This window comes from Amblyomma mixtum, chromosome 5 (assembly GCF_055824585.1).
Source record: "Amblyomma mixtum isolate Tamu chromosome 5, ASM5582458v1, whole genome shotgun sequence".
NCBI lineage: Eukaryota > Metazoa > Arthropoda > Arachnida > Ixodida > Ixodidae > Amblyomma > Amblyomma mixtum.
In genome coordinates this window covers 40788894-40803541 of record NC_143016.1, presented here as the reverse complement: position 1 = coordinate 40803541, position 14648 = coordinate 40788894, and the positions used below count along the sequence as shown (strand labels likewise).

Sequence of the window (14648 nt, the reverse complement as noted above, 5' to 3'; positions counted from 1 at the left end):
TTGCCTTACATGCTTGATTCTAGTCCATTTTTTGCACTGTGCTGCTGTTAAATGTGTCTTTTTACCTTGCAGCAAGCTCCACATAGCTTTACCAGCAATGCCTCTTCCAAGCTCTCCAGTATAGCTGTGCCAGCCTTTCACTTGGTGCTAGGATGCCCAGCAAGCAAGCAGGCTTTTGAGGTAAGCACTGAAGACATCTTCCGACACAAGTAGCTTTTATTTTCCTAGTCCACTGCTACTTGTGTGACCCCTCGTTATGTTGATTTTTGCAAGTTAGGTTGCCTATTAAGGGCTCTCTTTTGTTTTTCACCTGCTGCTGTGGCCTACTGCATTGGTGTTCGGCTACTGAGCCCAAAGACGCGGGATTGAATTGTGGTGGCTTCGTTTCGACAAGGCGAAATGCATATTTGCTCGTGTGTTATGCAATGTCAGTGCATGTTAAAGAATCTTTGGTGGTCGAAATTTATGCACAGCCCTCCTCTATGAATGGAGCTATTGTTCAACTTTGAGGCATTAAAAGGACACTGATGGCAAGCTGAAGTTGACCTGTGATGATGAAGTTCCGCATCCTAACCACAAAGACGACACTTTTTCTGAAAGTGGAGCTTTATAAGCCAGAGAAAGCAAAATATACAATTGTCATCAGCACTGGCTGATATCGGAAATAAATTGCGATGCGCTGACTCCGTTTTTTTTGGCACAGATTCCAGAGGCTAGGCTGAACTGCCATTCACCTCAGAACGGTTATCATGGAGTCCTTTGTGTAGACTTCATGAGTTCAAATCAAAGTGGCGGGAAAATTTTTAAATGTAATTTTTGCGCCAATCATTGTGTTGATGGCCTTTGCGCTGCTGTTAAAACCCGGGATAGCAGTATGGTATCCCATAAAACTAGGTTCAGGACTTGCAGGAAGTGGTTTATCACATTCCGCTAGCTTGTGCAAGAAACTACTTCAGGGATATGTGCAGGTGTCTTTAATGTGTTCCTGAGTGAGCACTAACTCGTCAGGGGGAAGGCAGCTTCTAATCTGGCACTACAGTGCCAATGTCGTGAGTGTAAATCATAAGATGACCCATCAGTGTGTACGCCTGATTTCTGTGACACTTCAGTGGTGTATAGAAGTGGTAAACAAATCTGTAAGGTATTTGATGCATATCTCCAAGGCAATGGCTGTATGAGTAGCGAAGCCATTAGTCAATCTTCAACGGAAAGAATTTTCTCTTTTAGATGACGTGCTTGTATATCAGTGACAGTTATTTGTTGTCCTGCCTTTCGCTGGTGTGGGTCATGTGTGGCGCATCTTCATGCGAGCCTTCTTTTCCTTCACAAAAAATTCAATTGATAGTCCAACCTGTTTTCTTCTCTTTTCCTGTGTTGCATCTTTTGGCTGGTTTTAAATCTGTAACTGAGCTCAGACCGTGACAATTACAGCCGGAAAACAGGGCTACTGAATGTGAGCTTGGCATACATGCGTACTGTATGTGTGAAAGTGCAGTTTACAATATTCAGAAATGCTTGATAGCCTTACAAGAATCTAAAATTTTGTTGGTATTCCTATTTGTTCTCTGTTCAAGTGTCGAGAGTTTTTCCGCTTCATCGTGTGATTAGAGCCACTTTGGTACTTAAGCTGAAATTTTTTCTTTAGCCTGCATGTTTCTCACTTTTGGGACAGAAATGTGGAGGCTAATTAAAAGAGTTCAGCTTAAAAGAGTATAGACACCTAATCTTGGTGGCATGTTTTCTTCTCTATAATGCTGCGGAAGACACTACTATGCATGAATCACCATCTGGTATTCGCGTGAGACCGCTGAATAATTTATAATCAACTTTTTCTGCCATCCTGTTTCGGTGAACAATTTGACTATGGCTATGACATCAAAGAGAGGTTATAGGTCACGTGAGGCGTGGTAAAACTGCACTTATAATCGCTGCTTCATCATTTTAATTCGCTACAGCGCTGACACCAGCATTCCTTAAGAGCCAGAAGTACCAATTGTATTGCAGTTTTTCATGCCTCACGTGACCAATAACCTCGCTTTGACGTCACAGCCATCATTCAGCTGTCGAAACCGAAACAAATACAGCAGGAGAAAGAAATTTGATTATAAATTATTTAGCGGTCATAGGAGGATGCCATGTGGTAATTCATGTATAATACTTTATGCCTTATTACAAAGAAAAAAACACGTGCCAAACAATAAGGACAGCAAAGTGTGCTATGGAAAGAAAAATGATAAGTCTAACATTACGAGACCAAAAGGGGGCGGAGTGGGTGAGGGAACAAACGCGGGTTAATGACATGCTACTTGAAATTAAGAGGAAGAAATGGGCCTGGGCGGGGCTTGTAATGGGAAGACAACATAACCGCTGGTCCTTAAGGGTAATGGAGTGGATTCCAAAAGAATGCAAGCATAGCAGGGGGCGGCAGAAACTTAGATGGGCGGATGAGGTTAAGAAGTGTACGGGGATATGGTGGCCACACCTAGCAAAGGACAGGGTTAATGTGGAGACATGGGTGAGTCCTTTGCCCTGCAGTGGGCCTAGTCAGGCTGATGATGATGGTATGTGTCGCACCTGCTGCTTCGTGCTATCAGCTGGCCCATGCTTGGCCGACCAGACTAGCCAAATTTGTGATGTGGGTTTTCTATTGCACCTGCATTTGTGTACACAGAGGACTTGAATGGTAGCAGGCGATCCTGTGCATGTGTTCACGCCACAGCACACATGACCCACACTGAAAGCTTCTCTGCCTTTAGTAAGACAGCTGCATCAGTCTGGGGCATAACGTATCCCAGTGCTAGAGTATGAGTAAATTGCTCTCGAATCTTAATCTGGTATCAGGTAGCATAGCGCAAAAGAAGGCTAGCGCGGCTGCCTAATATTCTCTTGGGCAGCTGTGTTGGATTTTCAGTGCCTGTTAGTGTAATCCGTGAAAGTTCACTGTAAACCATTCGTTTCGATGTAAATTAGGAAGTCCTTAGAGCCCTGTACTTTTTAATGATAACAAGGTAATGCAGTAATTCAATTGTACCTGTTCTCTTTCAACACAGTAAAGTGCTGCTGGGTCGAGTTCACAGTTTTACATTGTAGGTGTGCTCAGGCTGTCATCATCATCATCATCAGCAGCAGCAGCAGCCTGACTACACGCACTGCAGGGCAAAACCTCTCCCATGTCTCTCCAATTAACCCTGTCCTCTGCCAATTGTGGCCACCGTATCCCCGCAAACTTCTTAATCTCATCCGCCCACCTAATTTTCTGCCGCCCCCTGCTACATTTACCTTCTCATGGAATCCACTCTGTTACCCTCAAGGACCAGCGGTTGTCTTGCCTTCGCCTTACATTCCCTGCCCGAGCCCATTTCTTCCTTTTGATTTCAAATAGGATTTCATTAACCCGCGTTTTTTCCCTCACCCACTCCGCCCGCTTCCGATCTCTTAACGTTACACCTATCATTTTTCTTTCCATAGCTCGCTGCGTTGTCCTTGAAATAAGCTGAACCCTCATTGTTAGCCTCCACATTTCTGCCCCATAGGTGAGTACCAGTAAGATACAGCTGTGTTAGACTTTTCTCTTGGGGGATATTGGCAACTGGCTTTCACGATCTGAGAGAACCTGCCATATGCGCTCCACCCCGTTCTTATTCTTCTAGTTATTTCCCTCTCATGATCCGGATCAGCGGTCACTACCTGCACTAAGTATACATATCCTCTTACTACTTCTAGCACCTCGCTACCAATTGTGAACTGCTGTTCCCTTGCTAGGCTGTTGAGCATTACTTTGGTTTTCTGCGTGTTCATTTCTAGCCCCACAATTCTGCTCTGCCTGTCTAACTCATTCATCATGCTTTGCAGTTCATATCCTGAGTGGCTTAGCCAGGCAATGCCATCAGGGAATCTCAAATTACTTAGGTATTCTCCAGTAACTCTTCTCCCCGACTGTTCCCATTTCAGGCCCCGGAATACCTCCTGTAAACAGGCAGTGAATAGCATTGGTGAAATCGTGTCTCCCTGCCTGACACCTTGCCTTATTGGAATTTTATTGCTGACCTTATGGAGAACTATGGTAGCTGTGCAGTCGTTATAAATATCTTCCAATATTTTCACATAACACTCTTCTACACCCTGATTCCACAATGCCTGCATGACAGCTGTGGTTCCACCGAGTCAATTGCTGTCTGGTAGTCAATGAAGACTATATATTGGGGTTGGTTGTATTCTGCCCATTTCTCTATCACCTGATTGATTGCATGAATGTGGTCTCTTGTTGAGTATCCTTTATGAAAGCCTGCCTGATCATTTGATTGATTGAATTCGAAGGTTGTCCTGAGTCTATTAGTGATTACCTTAGTAAATACCTTGTAGACAATGGATAGTAAGCTGATCGGTCTGTAAATCTTCAAGTCCTTGACATCTTCTTTCTTATGAATTAAAATAATGTTCGCATTCTTTCAAGCTCCTGATACGCTCGTGGTCACGAGGCAAGCGTATGCAGGGTGGCTAGTTTCTCTAGCATAATCTCCTCCATCCTTCAACAAATCTGCTGTTACCTGATCCTCACCAGCTGCTTTACCCCTTTGCATTGCTCCTGAGGCTTTCTTTACTTCCTCCCTCGTTACTGGCTGGTGTCCCATTGCTGTGCTCTACTGCCTCTCTCTGTAACCTTCTGATTACATTCACTACTGTAGAGATTTGTGTAGAACTCTTCGGCTACTTTAACTATCTTATCCATATTGCTTATGACATTGCCCTCTTTGTCTTTCAGCGCATACATCTGGTTTTTACCAGTGATTAGTTTTCTCTTCACTGATTTTAGGCTACCTCCATGCTTTAGAGCATGATAGGTTTTCTCCATGTTAAACTTTCTTATGTTGGCTACCTTGCACTTATAATTAACTTCGATAGCTCTCCTAGTCCTATTCTATCTCTGAAGTTAGACGTCCTGATGCTTTGGCGTTTCTTCATCAGATCTTTCGTCTCCTGAGATAGCTTGCAGGTATCCTCTCGAATGATCTGACCACATACTTCTGCAGCATGCTGCAATGAATTTAAATATGTATTTAAAGATAACAGTTAAGGTGGGAGATTGAGCTTTGAGATTTGCACTTCAACTCGGGAGTTATGCCGCTGCTACACAGAATACTTGATCGCCGTAGAGATATTTCATCATCTCGCACCAAACTGCTGTGGAGCCACTGTCACAGTTGATAATTTTGCTGGGAAGCTGTTGTAGCACTCACGCAGTTTTGAAAAGGTGGTATTCATTGTTTTTGTGCTATTGGCAACAGTGATAATACGCTTGCTGCAGTGTTTTGTGGCCAGCCTTCTTTTTTTTCAGTGAAATAAGTTGTACATTTCATGTTGAGTATTCTTTCAGCGATTAAATTCCTTTGATTTTATTCCTTAGTGTAAGTTGCGAGTGCTCCATGTCTGAGTGCAAATTTCTACCACTGAAAAGCCTTCAAAATCTTGATAGATGTCCACACTGTTCTAGGGACTCTGTGGCTATTGGAAATGCCCATTTAGCTGCATTCAAGTGCCACTGAGTTGATGGCCATTTGAAAGCCTTCAAAATGCCTGTGTGACACGGTTATTAGATTTTGTGCAGGTTTGATGCTGAGCAGCCTGCGTGCTTGAGTCGGGTTTTCCAATGTCTGTATTTCAAACCTGATACTTTTCGAAATCATCATTAGTTCATTAATGGAAGAACTACTTGTGCCCTTTTCTGGAATTTCGAGAAAACAAATTAACTGAATTTTTTTGCATATACTGCTACCTTTTTGCAGGTGCTGCATAGTGAGAACCTGGATCAAGACGCCAACCTGCTGGACTTGGAGAAGCTGAAGAAATTGTTTAGCCACTGTGTGGCACCCGTCATGAGGGATGTGGCATTAATAAAGCCAGTTAAGGTGACCTTATCTATGTCCTTTTGCAAGCATGCTACACACATGAGAGTCATCCCACGAAGCACCATTGCTGCAAAGCTTGTTATCTCACAACATGCATGCTGAATGAGGCAGTGACAGACAGGTGAGGAGGCCTTTAGGTAGGGCATTGGCGTAACGTGTTGAGCAGTGATGTAGGAGCCTTGCAGCCATGCAAGGTATTATCGGTATCATGATGGTAACTCCATTTGACACTGTCTAGTGCTCTGTGAGCCAGACAAGGCTCTTGAACATTCTGGGACTCACCCTTGGCTCTCGGACATTCTGGAAGCCCCACCCGGCTTGCGCATATCACGCGAGGATGTCTCCTGCTGTACGAGCCTTACGCGGCTTGCGCACTTTATGTGACAGATGTGTCGCATTTGCGAGCTTGCTCGGCTTGCGCAAATTGTGTGAAATATGTCTCGCGTTCTGCGACCTCGCTCAATCGTCACAATGTGCGTGGCAATAAACACGCAAAGATAGGCACGCAGAATCCACGTTCAGTATTTTCAATAGGGTTGCGCCTAAGCAAAACACCTGCGGGGAGCCGCCTTCTGACCCGCTTACACATATCCTACGCAACACATACAGAAGAACGGGTCCGCATCCCTGAAGCCTGGCGCTTTGCACTCCAGGTGCGACCCCTTCCGAAGAACATGACTGCAGACACCCATGATGGTCGCCGTCTCGCGCGGGCGGAGGCTACTTCTCAACAATATGGCCATAAGCCAGGTGTCTTCTATGTGGATGCGGCCGGCCCACACCATGGGGGTTGGTACACGGCGGCCGTCATCCACCAAAACACTACAGTTCAGGGCCTTACTTTCCGTGCCCCAAACATTACATTTGCGGAAGAGATCGCCATTGCACTGGCCGCCGCAGATCCAGAGTCCCGAGTCATTATTACGGACTCCAGGGGCGCCTGCCGCAATATTGAGCAAGGGTATATTCCAGACCGTGCTTTCAAAATTCTCCACGCATGCGAATACACAGGGTTTCCGACCCATCGTACCATCGTGTGGGCTCCGGCTCATGCGGGTCTTGAGGGGAACGAGGCAGCAGACGCTGCCGCCCGCGCGCTTACTCACCGGGCGTCGCCTCATCCGCAGCCTGATCTGGAATTCAATTTCAATCCTGCCATCACCTTTAAAGAGATCACCTCTCTTCATCAAAATTTTCATGGTCTCTATCCCCCTCCCTGTAAAGGCCTCACCAGGGTGGAGGAGCGCTGGCTTCTCCGCCTCTATACCAATACTGTACTGTGCCCGGCAGTACTTAAGCACTTCAATTCTTCTTTCTCGGGCGCGTGCCCACACTGTGAGGAGGAGTTTTCGGACACCTACCACATGGTGTGGGCATGCCCTTCCAATCCTGCCTACCCACCCCACCTCCACCCCACTCGAGAGGACTGGGAAGCTGCCCTGCGCGGCTGCTCCGAACTCCATGCCCAACAGGCATTGGTAGCTAGAGCCCGGGCCGCTGCGGAAGCTACAGGGATCCCGGACTAGGGATCCCTCCTAGTGTTTGTAAGGGGCGGGCCCTTCCGGCTCGCCCCATCGACCTCTCACTGTAAATAGAAATAAAAGTTTTCCTCCTCCTCCTCCTTCGAGAAATCCTCCCCACGAGGTCCGCCTGTGCCCGGTTTCTAGACCCTCGGGCTAAGGAGTCGGCGGCCTCGTAGCCGGGATGCAGGCACCGATGAGCTCAGCGCGTCGGGGGATGTGCGCTACGGCTCCTCTTTCTTCCTTCCTTCTTTCACTCCCTCCTTTATCCCTTCCCTTACGGCGCAGTTCGGTTGTCCACCTAGATATATATGTACGACAGTTACTGCGTCCTTTCCTTTCCTCGAAAGCCAATTTTCGAATTTCCTGACCAAAAGTGCGAATGTGACAACTTTCGTAACGTCCCGCAAAATGCTTGCATTCAGCGTACGTAAGCGTGTTTACGCTTATGGTACGTAGACAGTGTCTCTGCTAGCAGACGACACCCAGACGGCGCGGAAGTCCCTGCCTTTGGAAGTAGTGCTGCAAGTTTTCTGTGGGATGGTGTATTACTGCGGGAGCATATATAGCAACACTACCCAGTGGCCAACTTTTTTTGATACCGAAAAACGGTGCCACTGGATCACCCCAGAGCCACAAACGATGGCCGTTCACTCGAAACGCTGGTAGCAGCGAAGAAGAAGTTGGCGCTAGCATGGGTGCAAGCAATTAAAATTCCTTCGTTGTTCTTTAAAGCCTATCACGGGACATTAGGCTCAAGCACGCCGTACCACACATGCTGCGTCATGACGATGGCAGCGCTCACGGGGAAAATTTTTTTCTCTTTTTATGGTACGATCTACAATTTTACCATTGAAGCTATGCTCGAAGCTTATGCAACAGACCTGCCATCTATCAAGAGCTCAGACAAACAAGAACAGTTGGCGTTGCCAGACTTAATTTACATATCACTATAAGTGGTGCAGGATGCTAAAACAGGGTGCGATGACATGAACTCAGTGACTCATGGCTGTGATGTGCTCGTATCGCCTCTTGCCCTTTCGTTTCTTGTTTTTTTTTCTTTTATTCTTTCCATTTTTTCTGGTCAGGGTGTCAGGGTGTCAACTTGCGCCCTCTCACTGCAAAAAGAAAAAAAAACAATCAAGTATCATTATCATCACCATCATCAACGTCATTAACAAAACGTGAAACGTTCCTTAGGCTTTTATAAGTTTCTAATATAAAATTATTCAAGCTTTTTTTCTCACCGAGTAATGTAATTTTTGGCATAAGTACAAATATATTTCTGAGAAAACGCAACGCTGATAAAAATACAGTGCTGAAATGTTTGGTTTCTATTTGCGTTATTTTTCTTGCTTGCGAGGTTCACGCTTATCCCGCCACATTTTCTGCCTAGCCGGACATGCGCACAAGTGCCGTAAATTCGACAGCTTATGCTGCTTCGTGGGGGCAGGAGTTTAAAATACCTACAGCTGGTGTACCTGCTGAATGCAAAAGTAAGTTGAAACTATTTGCCAAGTGTGTGCGATTTTGTGGACCGATCGTCGGGCAAGCTTCTTCAAGTATTTTCAGCGATCCGAGCCGCTGGCACAACTGCTTTTGAATTCGCGCTTGGCTGTCTCCAAGCTAGCTCGCCTGGCCAGATATGTATTTTTCTTGACCTACTATAAACAAAACCTTCTCGCGGCTGATTTTGTCGTGGCGATAATCTCCTTGCGTCACCGTGAGAGCTGACCGTCACGCGCCGTGCCCCCAGACGTCTAGGAACAACGCGGCGTTTTTTCTAACCAGGATGATTTCAGCCGCCAAGCTCACCTGGGCTTCCGAAGGAGCGGCCGCTAGCGCATTGCGCAGCGAACTGTACGTCACGGAGCTCTCGGAGCAGCTTTTCGAAGAAACGCGCAAGGTAAAATTGACGCCGTCGTAGCGTTCGGATGACGGCCCGGGTCTGGGTTTTCAGCGGTCATGATCGGAGCCGCTGTGCCTGCCGCTTCTCTCGCCATGATTGAGAGTGCATCGTCTGACGCTACGATTTGTGTGTAGTACGTCGCCCTTGCACATTCCCAATTCTCGTGCCAACGCGGCTGTTTGTCTTCCAGCTGCGATCGCGCGGCCATTCAAAAATCGAATCAAGCGAGCGGTCGGGGGAGAGCCCCTTTTTGAAACGATTGCGTCGGCCGCCGCTAGTAGCGGCTGTCGACCTTGCGCGATGCAGTTCGTTCTCATCTCGCTCGCGCCTCATTTGCCTTGCTCCGTGAGTTCGATCTCGGAGATGCTACACCGTACTCTGACGCGAGCCTCTTTTTCTTCCTCGTTTAGAATGTCGGGGGTGCAAAAGACCCCTGGCAGCGTCGAGCTGAAACCGCCTGACAAAGGGGAGCAGCCGATGGACCTGGCTCCCAGGACGGCGCATCAGCACGTCGTCACCGCTCCAGCCGCCGTGGCGAAATCGACTCAACTGCAGGTTACCACGATCGGCCCCACGCTCAGACCGCATCTGGATACGTCCAAGTCGGCGTTCACGGTAAGCGGCTGTGTCCATGAAACAGAGGCTTGTGTGCTCCCATTCCTCAACTTTGTCATGCTTGCTTTCTGTTCAGAACCTGCGTCCTCACGAAGCGGCGTGGGAAGTCAGAGCTTTAGATTAAGCAAGTCAGAGTGCCTGATGAGTATCTCGCACGCGACAGCCGTCAACAAGGCTGGCTGGTGCCGAGGCGACGTGTTAGTCAATTTTGGAGCTAAACAATTCAATGAAACCTAGTAAAGCATTGACGAAGCGGTAGAACATTTCGTTCCTAGCTGTGAATTTTGCGTCATCAGCCCCGTATAATCCTCTAATGAATTGCTTTAAGTTGTTCAGCGCATGTAAACACCGTACTACAACAGCCTTTCTGCATCTATCATCATCGTACTATGACTCATGAAGGAAGTCTGGTTGCTGAATTTTGTGCAAGTGAGGTTGTTATTAATGGGATTTTTTACACTGCCTTTACTGGCACATGGCTGTGTAACGCTGTATATGTTGCATGCTCTCAAGGTGTATCATATAGGTTACAGTTGCTGCTTCACATGTGTTGTTGGCAGTATAGGCTTGTCATGTGTTTTTGTCTGTCGGTGGTCACATTCATCTAGGTGGCTCTAAATCCAAGCAACAAGCACTATTCTCTGGCATCTTGTGTATTTTGCTGTGAAGTATTTGCAAAGCTTTAGCTATGCTTGTCAGTCTAAGTGCTTCACAGAAGCGTGCCATTAATCAGAATATAATTGTTAGGCTTTCAACTGTGAAAGTAAATATTATAGTATTCAAAATGGCAGATGCAATGAATGGCCGTACAGTATTGTAAATAAGAGTTTCTGTTGTGAAATCATGTTGCTTGTTACTCTTGTCTGGGTCCTGGTGTATATTAGAGTGTTGCTAAATGTGCTGTTGGTGCAGTATGTGCGCTGTACTAATTTTAGACTGTAATTAAGGCCATGATAACTCTTTTAATTGACCTCAGTTTAAGTGCGATCTGCTTTATAATTGTTACTTTAAGTTGTTACTTTTTTGGTATTCATTATTTTAGTTTTTTGTAAGACTGAAATTGCATCTCAGGTTGCTGTTAAGCGTGCATGCTTGCCGTGTCATGTTATCGCAGCAATCACTTTAAACAGTACAAAACTTGTCATTGGTAAGAAGCGCCAAAGCATGAAAGCTGACAGAATAGCCCTGCTGACAGAATAGAACTGACAGAGCTATCAAAGTTAATAAATGAGCGCAAGGTAGCCGGCATTAGCAGGTTTAATATGGTGAAAATCGAGCATGCTCAAAAGAACGGGGGTAGCTTAAAAACGGTCAAGAGGAAACTAGACACAGGTAAAGACCAGATATATGCATTAAGAGACAAAAGAGAGCAAAGTCATTAGCAATACGGATAAGATAGTTAAAATAGTCTAAGAGTTCTGGACAAATCTGTACAGTAGCCATTGTAATCAGAACGTTAATGAGAGAGACAGCAGCGCACAGCAATGGGACATCCCGCCAGTAATGAAAGAGGAAGTAAAGAAACCCTTAGGACCAATGCAAAGGTGGAAAGCAGCTGGTGAGGATAAGGCAAGAGCAGATCTGTTGAAAGACGCAGGAGAGATTTTGCTAGAAAAACTATCCACCCTATAAACGACTCTGTACCCAATGCCTTATGACCTCAAGCGTACCGGAAGCTTGGAAGAACGCTAGCATTATCTTAATTCATAAGAAAGGAGACGTCAAGGACTTGAAAAATTACAGACCGATCAGCTTACTGACTGTCACCTACAAGGTATTTACTAAGGTAATCGCAAATAGAATCAGGTCAACCTCGGACTTCAATCTACCAAATGATCTGGCAGGCTTTCGTAAAGGATACTCGACAGTAGACCACATTTACACTATCGAACAGGTGATAGAGAAATGCGCAGAATATAACCAACCCTTATATATAGCGTTCATTGGTTACGGGAAAGCATTTGACTCAGTGGAAACCTCAGCAGCCATGCAGGCATTGCGGAATCAGAATGTAGAAGAGTTATGTGAAAATATTGGAAGATATCTATAACGTTAGCTTGCACAGCTACCATAGTCTTTCATAAAGTCAGCGATAAAATTCCAGTGAGGAAGGGTGTCAAGCAGGGAGACACGATCTTGCCAATGCTATTCACTGCCTGTTAGGAGAAGGTAAGTGACGCCAACCAAGTAAAATACAGGAAAAACACGGGCATCAATTTCAGTCACAGTGGCTAACCTAACCATGGAAGACGTCGAAAGCCGGGCCCTCTCCTCCTTTAATCCCAAGCCAAAGTTATTCCTCCGTTATGTAGACGACTGCTTTTGTGTGGTGAAAACCTCAGAGATAGAAAACCTCCAGAGTCATCTAAATTCAGTTGAACCGGCCATACAATTTACTGTTGAACATGAACAGCAGGGCAGCCTGCCTTTTCTGGATGTCCTACTTACAAGGCACGACAAAGGCCTGCAGTCCTCGGTGCACAGGAAGCCAACCCACACAGGACGGTACCTACATTTCGATTCGAACCATCCCATCCCGCACAAAGCATCTGTCGTGACGTCATTACTGAAGAGAGCCGACTCCATATGTTCCTCAAGTGAAGATAAAAGGAAGGAGAAGAACCGAGTCATTTCTGACCTCCAAAAGAACGGCTACCCAAGCTCATTCATCCGGCGCATTATCAGGAAGCAAGAAAGGCAAAACAAAATCCGGTCTATTATTTCCTCAGACGCATGCCAGAAGCGGAAACGTGTTTGCATCCCCTACGTGAGAGGCGTGAGCGAGACGCTCGGTCGCATTCTCGGAAAAGAAGGGGTGCTGACAACGCACAAACCGACCAGCACTATCGGTCGCCTTCTCCCCCGCCCAAAAAACCGGCAGCCCAGAGAAAAGGCCCAGGGCGTCGTGTACAAAATTCCGTGTTCCGTCTGCCCGGCGTCGTACATAGGGGAAACGAAGAACTTCGCGGAAAGGATGAACCAACACAAAGCGGACGTCCGTCACATGAATCGTCAACGCAGCGCCGTGGCCGAACACTGTGAAGGGTGTGACCACCCAATTGACTTCGACAGCACCATTGTATTGGAAACGGAAGCTAACCCACGCAGGAGGCTTCTACTCGAGTCGTGGCACATACAGCAAACACGAGAGAATGTTAATCGTTCCCTGGGGACTCTCCCCTCATCCTACGTCCATGGGCTGCGGCCATTGACCCGCAGGTCCTCCACACAGGGGCTTAAAAAGCCAAGCTGCGCTCGCCCGTAGTCACACCGTGAAGAAGGGGCCGAGCCGGTCCCGAAACGTCGTGTTTTTCCTGTATTTTACTTGGTTGGCGTCACTTACCTTCTCCTAACATTAAATTTCCCAACCAGACAGACTTCTGTCGAATGTTTTCTTTTGAGTCTATTCACTGCCTGTTTACAGGAGGCGTTCTGAGGCCTGGATTGGGAATAGTTGGGGATAAGAGTTTATGGAGAATACCTAAATAATTTGTGATTCGCTGATGGCATTGCCTTGCTAAGTCACTGACGAGATGAGCTGCAAAGCAAGATCAATGAGTTAGACAGGTAGACCCGAACGTTAGGTCTTAAAATTAACATGTAGAAAACCAAAGTAATCTTCAACAGTCTCGGAAGGTAACAGTAGTTTACAAATGGTAGCGAGGTGGTGAAAGCGAGTAAGGGAATATGTCTGCTTAGAGCAGGTAGTGTCTGCTGATCCGGATCATGAGAGGGAAATAACTAGAAGAATAAGAATGGGGTGGAGTGCATATGGCAGGTTTGCTCGGGTCATGAATGACAGTTTACCAATATCCCTCAAGAAAAAAGTATACAACAGCTGTATTTTAGCCGTACTCACCTATGGGGCAGAAACATGGAGGCTAACGAAAAGGCTTCAGCCTAAGTTAAGGACAACGCAGCGTGCTATGGAAAGAAAAATGATAGGTGTAACGTTAAGAGATCGGAAGCGGGCGGAGCGGGTGAAGGAAAAAAACGCGGGTTAATGACATCCTAGCTGAAATCAAAAGGAAGAAGTGGGCTTGTGCAGGGCATGTAATGCAAAGGCAAGATAACCGCTGGTCCTTAATGGTAATGGAGTGGATTCCAAGAGACGGCAAGCGTAGCAGGGGGCAGCAGAAAGTTAGGTGTGCGGATGAGATTAAGTAGTTTGCTTGAATACTGCGGCCGCAACTGGCAAAGGACAGGGAGAGACATGGGAGAGGCCTTTGCCCTGCAGTGGGCGTAGTCAGGCTGCTGATGATGATGATAGACACAGGAAGGTTCAGTTATTCTTTGCTGCTACATCATGGCTGGCTGTTGCTAAAAAAAAAAAAAGGTTTTTGAGCAAAGGAAATGGCGCAATATCTGTCTCACATGCCTTGGTGGACACCTGAACTGGGCTGTAAGGGAAGGGATAAAGGATGGAATGAAGGAAGAAAAGAAGGAAGAGGTGCTGTAGTGGAGGGCTCAGGAATAATTTCGACCACCTGGTGATCTTTAACATGCAGTGACATCGCACAGCACACGGGCGCCTTTTGCGTTTCGCCTCCGCCATGGTTCGGTTCAAACCCGGGTCCTCCGGCTTAGTAGCCGAACAGTAGCTGTTTTCTGTGAGAGTTTGATGTGATGGTTGAGACACGTTTGGTTTCTGCCTGTTTCTGATGATAACAACTATAGTTATAATAATATTCATAGGCG

The 14648-nt window shown here is 46.5% G+C and overlaps 1 protein-coding gene across 7 annotated transcripts in view; it reads left to right on the top strand.

The window, feature by feature from the left end:
* Positions 1 to 8764: 8764 nt before the first annotated feature.
* Positions 8765 to 14648, top strand: part of Sap130 (Sin3A-associated protein 130) — a 75025-nt gene continuing 69141 nt past the window's right edge. For 4 of the 7 annotated variants that reach the window (XM_089544113.1, XM_089544114.1, XM_089544110.1 and 1 more), the window contains exons 1-2: positions 8765 to 8922; positions 9746 to 9950. In XM_089544113.1, the coding sequence (XP_089400239.1) occupies positions 8915 to 8922; positions 9746 to 9950 (213 nt within the window). In that variant the 5' untranslated portion in view covers positions 8765 to 8914. Of the gene's footprint in view, positions 8923 to 8952; positions 9333 to 9357; positions 9469 to 9745; positions 9951 to 14648 lie in introns of those variants that run through there. The other 3 variants (XM_089544115.1, XM_089544111.1, XM_089544112.1) reach the window with 3 other exon arrangements.